The 10,179-nt window shown below is 37.7% G+C and overlaps 2 protein-coding genes across 2 annotated transcripts; both read left to right on the top strand.

Moving 5' to 3' along the window:
* The first annotated feature begins 2,905 nt into the window (after positions 1-2,905).
* Positions 2,906-9,415, top strand: LOC124646077 (type 1 phosphatases regulator YPI1). Its single transcript, XM_047186113.1, has 5 exons — positions 2,906-3,124; positions 6,721-6,841; positions 7,245-7,426; positions 7,743-8,292; positions 9,075-9,415. The coding sequence occupies exons 1-4, from the start codon at positions 3,038-3,040 to the stop codon at positions 7,935-7,937; spliced, it is 585 nt and encodes a 194-aa protein (XP_047042069.1). The 5' UTR covers positions 2,906-3,037; the 3' UTR covers positions 7,938-8,292; positions 9,075-9,415.
* Positions 3,131-6,242, top strand: LOC124646076 (succinate--hydroxymethylglutarate CoA-transferase). Its single transcript, XM_047186112.1, has 3 exons — positions 3,131-3,548; positions 4,093-4,270; positions 5,133-6,242. The coding sequence occupies exons 1-3, from the start codon at positions 3,236-3,238 to the stop codon at positions 5,911-5,913; spliced, it is 1,272 nt and encodes a 423-aa protein (XP_047042068.1). The 5' UTR covers positions 3,131-3,235; the 3' UTR covers positions 5,914-6,242.
* Positions 9,416-10,179: the final 764 nt, after the last annotated feature.

The raw sequence follows: 10,179 nt of genomic DNA, 5'->3' as shown, positions 1-10,179 counted from the left end.
GTGCTAGAGATGGAGTCTCCTGATGTCTCCTATGGATGTTCCTGAGTTTATACGCCACCGACTTCTATGCCGATGCACCTAAGAATCGTTTTTTTTTTTGCTTTTCAGTGTTTTTGGGAGTCGGTTTTATTTTTTTGTAAAAAGTTTTTTATTTTTGGCTTTTCAGTGACAAGCATAGTTGTCACTATTCGCATTTGTGGAAAGTTCTCATCAATACGAATAATATAAGCCCAAACACGAGGTAGTTTACATATTCAGTTGTCGAGTTCCCTCGACCTTCTCCGGTCTCCATCATCAGGTCAGCTCCAAACCTTCACTGTTGCATAGTGTTATCAAACGTACACCTCATTGTCAAGTTTTTAACCTATGCACGCCTACAATTTTCGAAAGTTGCCCTCGATTTCTCAGGGTTTTCATCATTAGATCCTGACCTGGTGATGAAGGTGGTCCCATAATCCTATCATAATCAAATCCTGCGAATTAGGTTTTATGTCATGAACAACCAAGCGCACTACGACTCCTAACAATTCTTTTTCTACAAAACCTGTTTAGGTGCATATCTTTTTTTTGCCATGGAATTGAAGGTAGTGCCCATAGTAACAATTTTAGTACAAACAAAAACCTTCACAACGGCATATGCTATAACTCTGTTGGACAATGAGCCCAATTTGACTCATGGTCCTTTAGATTTAGGGGTTCGTGATTTACCTATCAGGAAATTTTAAAATCATATAAAATCCAAACTTTTGAAAAAAGGATATTACAAAATATCTGATTATTTAAATGATAAAGAAGCTTGGGAATGAGCTGCTCGCTTATATAGTGAGTGATATCTTTTTAAATGCCTGTGTATTGTTACTTTTGACATTTAAATATTATTATCATCAGATAACATTTTATTAATGACATTCTTTTTATTGACATTTATATGTTATAATTGTATTTTTTTATTTTATTTATTATGTCTCTTCCAGACCTCGGGACTACAGAGTCCCGGATTTTTGGGAGGCGAACGTGGGGCCGAAGCCAACACGCTGAAGCCCTTTTGAGACAACTTTAATGAAATGGCGACACAAAACCGACGATTATCCCTGTATACACTATAGAAATGTACCCAAGGACAATTCCCGGTTCTGTGCTATACTATTGCTAACTGTGGATGAAAACTACTTGGGCTATTGTGATGGGATGCTAATGGACTGGGAATGGGGATAACTATGGAAACTATGGCACCTGCCGATGACAATGTATTAAAACATGTAAAAATGGCAGGTGGAGACTCGCCACCTCACTTACTGGGCCCCCGGGAATCAGTCGCTAAATTGCAACAAGGGGGCAACAGGTACATGAGGGGCTGAAGGGTGAGGATACCTCGGCGGACTTTAAACGCAGATCACGCGCTCCCTGTGGGTCCAGCATCACCGGCCCACTCGCCACTTACCACGAGGCACCTACCCTCCGAGCTAACCCTGCTCTAGCGACTCCACTCTGACCGGCCGATGAAGGCAAGCCAAGAGGCGGGAGACCTATCCCCCGTCATTCTTCGCTCCGGCAGGCCGGAGATGGGGGACAGTATACTCTCCCTGGAGCACTCGGATATATGGCCCCGCGGGGTCGCTACTCCCCGTCATCCGCCTCAGATGCCCTGCGGGGCTTATTTATTATTATTATTGTGAATGTGAGTATCGTGTATGCGAGCAACATTATATATCCTTATAACATAAATACTGTCTGGCGGGTTTGAGTATTTTTGAATGGCCTACGCAAATGTTCTGCAGATCTGGTATCGTCGTGTGACAGGTCGTTGAGCTCCCTAAGATATGGTTGAGCTACACGACGACTGATGCATGCGTGCCGTCTGTTGGGACTGGTCAGCTCCAGCCTGATGTGGCTCTTTCCTCAAAAGGCCATTCCAGACCGCGTACATGGTGACACTCACACATAATTATTTCATTTATAACATGTTTGGACTTTAAAAGAGACTATGACCCTTGAGTTTGTTTCGGCATTTCTTCTCAGGGATCAGTCAGTTAGGAAATGCCGGCCTCAGCGTTCTTAAAATGACGTGTAAAAGTGATGTAATGTCCAACTTGCAAAATAAACAATTTCATTTCATTTCATTTCATTTCAATTTCATTTCATTTCATTTCAGAAAAGTTGCATTAGTTGCCTGACCTGGAATCGAACCCGCGCCCTCATACTCGAGAGGTTGGTTCTTTGCCCACTAGGCCTTTAAATGTGAATGATATGTGACTTTTCAGCCTTGCCTATCGGATGGATGTACCCACCCACAAACGTTTTTGAGGGCTGGGTCCATTCCCGATTGTTCAACTAGCTAGATTGCTTGGTAGATTACCTATAAGACATATCATATTACAATAACTACTATTATTGTAATAGTTAAGTTTGTGTGTGTTTTTTCGCCAAAATAGTTCGTGGTTTAAAAATTGCTGTAGACATTTCACAAGGCGTTAAGCTAGGAGAAAATATTACCTACTCTGGTTGTATTGTAGAATAATTTCGTTTGTACCTATGACAGATGATAACAATTTAAATACGTATAAATTATTTCCTCTTGAGGCTTTCTTTAGTAAGATTTATCAAAATCGTCAAGGAAGCAAAAATTAAAAGATTTCTGCGCCTGTGGTTATCGTCTAGCAATATGTGGTCGTTTAGTTTAAAGTATCAATCAAATTACAGGGCCAGTATATCAGTGTTTTAGAAAATTATTGAGAAAGTCGTAAGTTCACGGTACTTACAAAAAAATAATATGAAAAGTTCAATTGTTTTCTTAAACAAACTTAATGTGTAAAGCCTTTCCAACACGACCTTTTTAAAAATAAAAACATAAAACGTCACGCATGACACTGACAGCAATCTGTAAGTTATGTCACCATGACATTGACAGTTCTGTGAAGTTGTGAACAGGTTGATATTGCTGCGGAAAAAGTGTTAAATTATTAAGGTCTCTAAGCAGAGAACAGCCTCTAGTTTAAGTGTATAATGTGAATATATATCTCCACTAAAACACTGTTTGATGGGAGAGCGACAACGTCTAGCAGGACCTGAAGACATGGCTACAACCAGCACCGCGGTCGCAACCGTGCCCCCACAAACACAAGAGGTAGTCCCCAACATTGTTTAACATTCCTTATCTTTTCTATTTGATCATTTAATACCACGATACAGATATCTGTATCATTTTATACATTTCGATTCTTGTTTTACCGCCGCTATGGAAAACTTTAGAAAATTCGGCTTGGGCGTTTTACGGGCTCAAATAAAGATTTTGAAACATGACTACTCCACAAAATCGGGTTTATTGAGTGACTTGAATGTGTTAGACCTTAGTCGAGTGATTGCGGGTCCGTTTTGTACCATGACGCTGGGGGATTTGGGGGCTAATGTGATAAAAGTGGAAAGTTTAGACGGTGACGAAGCGCGTCGTTGGGGACCGCCGTTCATCAGCGAAAATAAGGATTCTTACTACTTTCTGTCAGTGAACAGAAACAAAAAGAGTATTTGCATTGATTTCAAGTCACAAGAAGGTAAGTTATTCAATCAATCCTGTTACTTCTCACATTTATATTTCATTGAACTCATTACCACTCATCCAACATTAAAATCTAAAGAAAATTCTATAGAAGTTTCTTATATAAGTCTTGTATATTATCCTTAAACAGTATATAAATATTACAGATAAATCTGTCATCCCTATCATTGTTGTTTACACAAATTCTTGTGATTCACTTCTAAACAAAATTAAGTCCTGTTTCCATTAAGCATAAAGGTGGTTTTGCCAATGTAACTAAAACAATCTATAATAGTTATTCACACTTTACTGGTAATTTTATTATGCCCAAGTACATATCTTTTGTGACTATGATTGGTCAATATTTTTGTTTTTCTCAAATCTAAAATTTATCATGCACTTATTACTTATCACATAAATATTTTTAGTTTGGTGTCAAACATCACACATAAAATATTTCCATTTCTTCTATCTCATTTCATGCAGCCCATAATTGAAGAACAAACATATAATCCCTTTAAAATATACATTTATAATTATTATATCAAATTCAATTACAGGTAAAAAAGTACTGTATGATTTGGCAAGAAAATGTGATGTGGTAGTCGAGAACTTTGTGCCCGGCAAATTGGATAAACTTGAAATTGGTTATGACAAACTTAGTACAATCAACCCTAAACTTATTTACTGTGCAATCACAGGGTTTGGGTCTATTGGACCCTATGCCAAGAAACCTGGGTAAGTTATAAACCAATTTTCAATAAATGATGGATTTTTTCTTAGAAACTGTCTCTCATGTATTGTGATCATAATGAAGTCATAATATGCTCTATAACCCTTCACCTCTTTATTGTTTTTGCTGAGAATAACAATTGCATTAAATTCCAACCTTTAAGAACATGCTCATGATATGTACATTCTTTGAAAGTGTCATTCTAACGCTCGTACACAATGCTACACAGACCGCTTGAAGCAGTCAGGGGCGACGGCTTCAAGCTGTCGACTGCACAGTGAACTACTGAGTTCTATGGACGCACATACATGAACTACTCAAGCAGTTGCAACTGATTCAGGCGACAGCCTGAACCTGTCGCCCCTTACTGCTTCAAGAGGTCCATGTATTGCCAGCCTGACATATAAAATTGAACACTATCTTTTTCAAGATTCAAAGAAAACCTTGAATCTTTACTTCACATATCTATGAGTACTTGTATGATAATAGAAATAATGTTAATACATAACCCACCAATGGTGTTGATATTACATCAGGTGACAAAAACGGCTGATAAACTAATTTTGACTAAGTCTTCATAATTCCGATGTTTACAAACATGCAAAGATAACAAGATACAGAATGTGATAACAATGATAATCAAATTGTCAATCACTGAAGGAACTACTTCATGAATCTTTGAACGTTAAGACCTAGTGGCACCATTTAACTATAACTAAACATAGCCAACCATATACTTGCCGATTTAATCACTGTAAATGGTTCAGTTATTGTTAAAGGTGAATGGTGCAATTCTCCTTGAATCATAAAAACTCATACTACGAAAAACTAATTTACATTTAATAAACAAACCCCACCATGTTTCAGATATGATGTTATAGCTGCAGCAATGGGCGGTCTACTCAACACCACGGGAGAACGTAACGGTGACCCCGTCAAGGCAGGCGTGGCCATCACTGACGTTACAACCGGCCTCCATGCCTTCGGAGCCATAATGACGGCCCTATACTTCCGCCAGAAGACCGGCAAAGGACAAAAGATAGACTGCAACCTACTTTCTACTCAAATCTCAAGCATGATCAACATAGCAACAATATATTTAAACTGTGGTATCGAAGGCCAACGGTGGGGTACCGCTCATGCCAACTTAGTGCCCTACCAGGCCTTCAAAAGCAAGGACGGGTACATGGTCATAGGTACAGGTTCGAACCCTCAATTTGCAGACTTCTGCAGACTTATAGGGAAGGAAGAACTTATAACTGATGTGAGATTCAAGGATAATTCGAACAGAGTGGAGAATAGAGATGAGCTTATCCGGATAATAAGTGAGGTTATTGAAACTAAGAGTAGTAAGGAATGGTCTAGTTTGTTTAAGAATGCTTCGTTCCCTAACGGGCCTATTAATAAAATGAAGGATGTGTTTGATGATGATCATGTTAAGGCCATAGAGTTGGTGAAGGAGTTACCCCACCCTGATGCTGGGACGGTGAAGGTAGTAGGCCCCCCTACTGTTTACGGTTTAGGGGGCAATGATGCTAGGACTGCGCCCCCGAAGTTGGGGGAACATACGAAGGATATATTGTCGAACTTTTTGGGTTATCATGATGAAAAGATTAAGGGGCTAGTTGAGAATAAAGTAGTTCAGTAGAAGATTTTTTTTACATTTTTATAATTTGTAGATGTAACTGTTCTAACAAATATATTTTTTTATACTGGTAGCTTTGGTTCGTAGTTTTTAAATAAAAAGTCGAATTTATACGTATTATGTGGTTCATATTGGATATTTTATATTTGTTTTACTGATAATGATGTTTCACACCTAAGTGCAATTGCGTTATTGCCGCTTGTCTTGGAATGTCTTAGAATTAAGTACAAATACAAAGCAAAAATAAGATAAAAATATAATTTGCATTTTTGATAATATTGTAAATTGCCAATTTTTGTGTTTATACTTTTATTAAACTTGTAAACTAAAAATTGTATCTTTATTTATACTTTATTTCTGAATATACGTATAGGTAATCTATTTGTATAAATCTTTCAACAAAAATGTTTTCTTTACTTCTTAGCTCCATTTGCAAAGACTTGCCACCTGCTACTGTGGCTGCAGTGCAGCCATTCAAATAAATAAATTACTAAAGATATATAAGTATATAATTACATAAGTAAGACTTACGTGATTAATGCTCAATCCTTCTCCACGTGAGAGGAGGCCTGTGCCCAGCAGTGGGACGATACAATGGCTGTAACAGAAAGACTTATGTGCAGAAAGTTTATCTCATTTGCCAACATCGTAAGTTATAGGTATGATGTGCATCTTTTTCATGTTCGATAGTTCGACACCGGTCTGCAAAACGTGGGTGGGTCCACTATTTTTAATTAGGTATATTAATTTGTCTTTTTTGATTTCTAGAACGTTCCTAAATGTTCTAATACAAGTACATGTATGTTCCAGGAGCCAGTAGAACGGGTGGCAGTAATTACTCTGCGGCCGACGCGACCGGAGACGCGCAAGAAGGTAGTCTGGACAGAAGACACCGTCGACAATGAACATATGAATAAGAAGAAGTCTAAATGTAAGATATTATCTTTCTTTAACAAAAAAACAGACAAGAGAAAGAAAAAAAGGTTTTGAATTTCCCAGAAAATTTAAAAGAAAAGATGTATTGAATTTGCCAAGATAATTCCTATTAGCCTAGTCTAATCCAGATGAGCGAATGTCTCATATATTAGCCTGGCTGTTCCCGCGATTCGTGGAAACCCCCTCTAGTGCCTGTGCCTACCCGGAGAAAATATAGCTCATGTCGCCCGTGGCTTCCTAAAAGTGACAATAGGTAGAATGTTTTCCAATCGGTACAAATAAAAAAATGGCTTTCTGTACTAATAGGTATGATAATAACTACTGACATTAAATAACGTGCGTCTCTAAGCACTGGTGCACATTTTCGCTTTGCGTTAATATTTTATATCTGTATACAGGCTGCTGCATTTATGAGAAACCGAAGAAGTTCGGGGAATCTGACTCCGAAGACAGTGATGACGAACTGGAGAACTGCTCGGGGCACGTGGAGAAGAAGCGAGGGAAGCGTTATCATCATCATGATCACGACTGCCCCCATCACAGCGCGGAAGCGGCCACTGTTACTATCACTATTGCCGAGGTATGTAGAGTAGCCCATGATTAAAAGGTGCATAAAGGTCCATTTCAGGCTGGTCGAAACAGCAAAAAAAGTTCCGTACAAACAAAAAAAAAATTTCATCTTTAATATGTTAGTTGACATTGATTTTCTCTTTCATCATTAAAAAACTTAAAATAAATTGTAAAAAAAAACATAAATGATTTTAAAGTTTCTTCCATCTCGTCAATGTTCATATACGGAATGATAAATAGCTACAGTTAGTTTACCGCTCCAAACTTTAAATTTAAATAAGCACTTTCTCCATTTGAAGTTGGTTAAAATAATCTTCATATTTCAGCAAGAAACTGTGACTCCTGAGCCTACAGCCACAATCACTCTCCAACCAAGTGAAGACACGCCCCAATCTGCTGAAACCACGCCCCAGGCACCTATAACCACGCCCAAACCGACCGAAGAAGCACCCAAAGCCACGCCCCAGCCGAGCGAGGCCACGCCCACCCCTGCGCCTGCGCCGCCCGACAAGAAGGACTAATAACTCACGCATACATAACAATATTATTGTTCTATGAAGTCGGTTAACATGTTTTATCGTTAATATTATAGCTATAACGATAACCGAACCATTTAAAATTGTCACAGCATAAGAATTTTTAATTGTACCCGTAAGATTTTCCATATAAAAAAAATCTCTGGTTGATAAAAAAGCAAATTTATAATTTTAATTTGTCGTAATTAACTTAAATAATATTATTATTCATAAAGCTTCTGTTTCCGACGTAGCTAGACTATTATTTTGTAATACTGACTGAAACAAGTACTGTGTGACGGTATTTTTGTCGATATTGATCGATTGAAATGTAGAACATCACTATGATCATACAAAAAAAAAACCGGCCAAGTGCGAGTCGGACTCGTGCACGAAGGGTTCCGTAAATTACAGTTAAATCAACCTATCTCAAAAACTATAAGAGATACTTTGATCAAACCAAAAATCGTTGAAAGAGTTAATTAGCATGCATCACCTCTATTTTTTTTAGAATTTTATACCCCGTAGTTATAAAAATAGAGGGGGGGGGACATACTTTTTACGACTTTGAGAGCTGATATCTCAAAAACCGTTCACTTTAAGAAAAATGTTTTTTAGAAAACTTTATATCATTTTAAAAGACCTTTCCATTGATACCCCACACGGGTATGTACATCGAAAAAAAAAATTTCATCCCTCAGTTACATGTATGGGGGGCCCCACCCCCAATTCTTTTTTTTACTATAGTTCGGCCATTCAGAGAATGCGTTCCTGACACGTCGCGATTGAACTGACGACGTAACTTTGCAATGGCGTTGCAGTTACGATAAAAATATTTTTGCTGGTTGTTTACCGTTTTAACAATTGAGGAGCATTAAAACAACATTATTATATCAATAATCAATGAATGTTATTACGTCGTCAGTTCAATCGCGACGTGTCAGGAACGCATTCTCTGAATGGCCGAACTATATTTAGTGTCATATTTTTGTAGCGGTTCATACAACACATATTCCCATCAAATTTCATCACTGTAGTACTTATAGTTTCCGAGTAAATCGGCTGTGACAGACGGACAGACGGACAGACGGACATGACGAAACTATAAGGGTTCCGTTTTTGCCATTTTGGCTACGGAACCCTAAAAAGTAAGAATGATGTATTATGAAATTCAAAATTCAGTGTTACAGTCAACAAAAAACTATTTTGTTTTGGTTTTAAAATATCGATAACTTAATGTGTTACTATGTGAATTGATCTGTAATTCGATGGAATTAAGTCTAAAATTGCTTGGCAAAAATAATTGGTTGATTTTAGTATGACACATTATTTTTCTCGTAAAAATGTGACATTTGACATGATTTCTTAATTTTATTTAAGTATGTGCTTTTTCCTTTTTTTTCTAGTGTATACCTAAATATAACTTATTCCTTACTTTATGTTAAGTAACTTAGGCGTAGTGATTAAACCTTTTATTTCCCTTTTTTTTTCGTTTTATTTATTTTTTTATCACACAAATTGAGGTGCCTATTGAAAAATATAGATATTTGATGTTGAATATTTTATTATGTCGTTAGAAGTAGGGATTAAAAAATTATATTGTATTGAAAAAAATACGTATTGTACTTACATTACGTTTATTTTTATACTAAGTTCATTATTGTCATCCTTTTCGATAATACTTGAATGAAAATAATTCACTAGTGTTCCAATCAATGTCTACCCATTTAGCCGCATAATCTATCTATATCATATAGATTTAGAATAAAGCTGCGTAGATGTAGTCAAAACTCTCCAAACGCCAAGGTCCGCAAATCTCGCGTCCGCCCTCTAAATTATATCTTTGAGTGAAGAAATTCTATTGGTAGTTTAAAGGCCTATTCAAACCTGAGCGATATTAGCTGTCGCTGTGGGTAGAAGTACATACCGCGCGGGTTTCGCTTAGGTATTTAGTATCAAGTACCGCGGCTAGAGCGACCTGAGCGATAATCACTGCCGCTGTGGTTAATCGGTTGTGGTTAGAAGTACATACCGCGCGGGAGCAGCCGCATGCATCCCGCCTGTAGAAATTACAACGCGACTGACGTGTATATTCTTTGGCGACTCAGAAATGACTAACTGGCGAAAATTTCTTACCTCTCTGAGCGAAACTCTACTACCGCGCGTTATTCTACCCACAAGGATAGCGAAATCCGTTTTGGTGTGAACAGTAATATTATCGCATTCCCACTGGGTTTTCTCTGCCGCA

Source organism: Helicoverpa zea, chromosome 3, assembly GCF_022581195.2.
Source record: "Helicoverpa zea isolate HzStark_Cry1AcR chromosome 3, ilHelZeax1.1, whole genome shotgun sequence".
Classification (NCBI taxonomy): domain Eukaryota; kingdom Metazoa; phylum Arthropoda; class Insecta; order Lepidoptera; family Noctuidae; genus Helicoverpa; species Helicoverpa zea.
The sequence above is the reverse complement of the archived record's forward strand: the minus strand, read 5'-3'. Positions and strand labels throughout refer to the sequence as shown.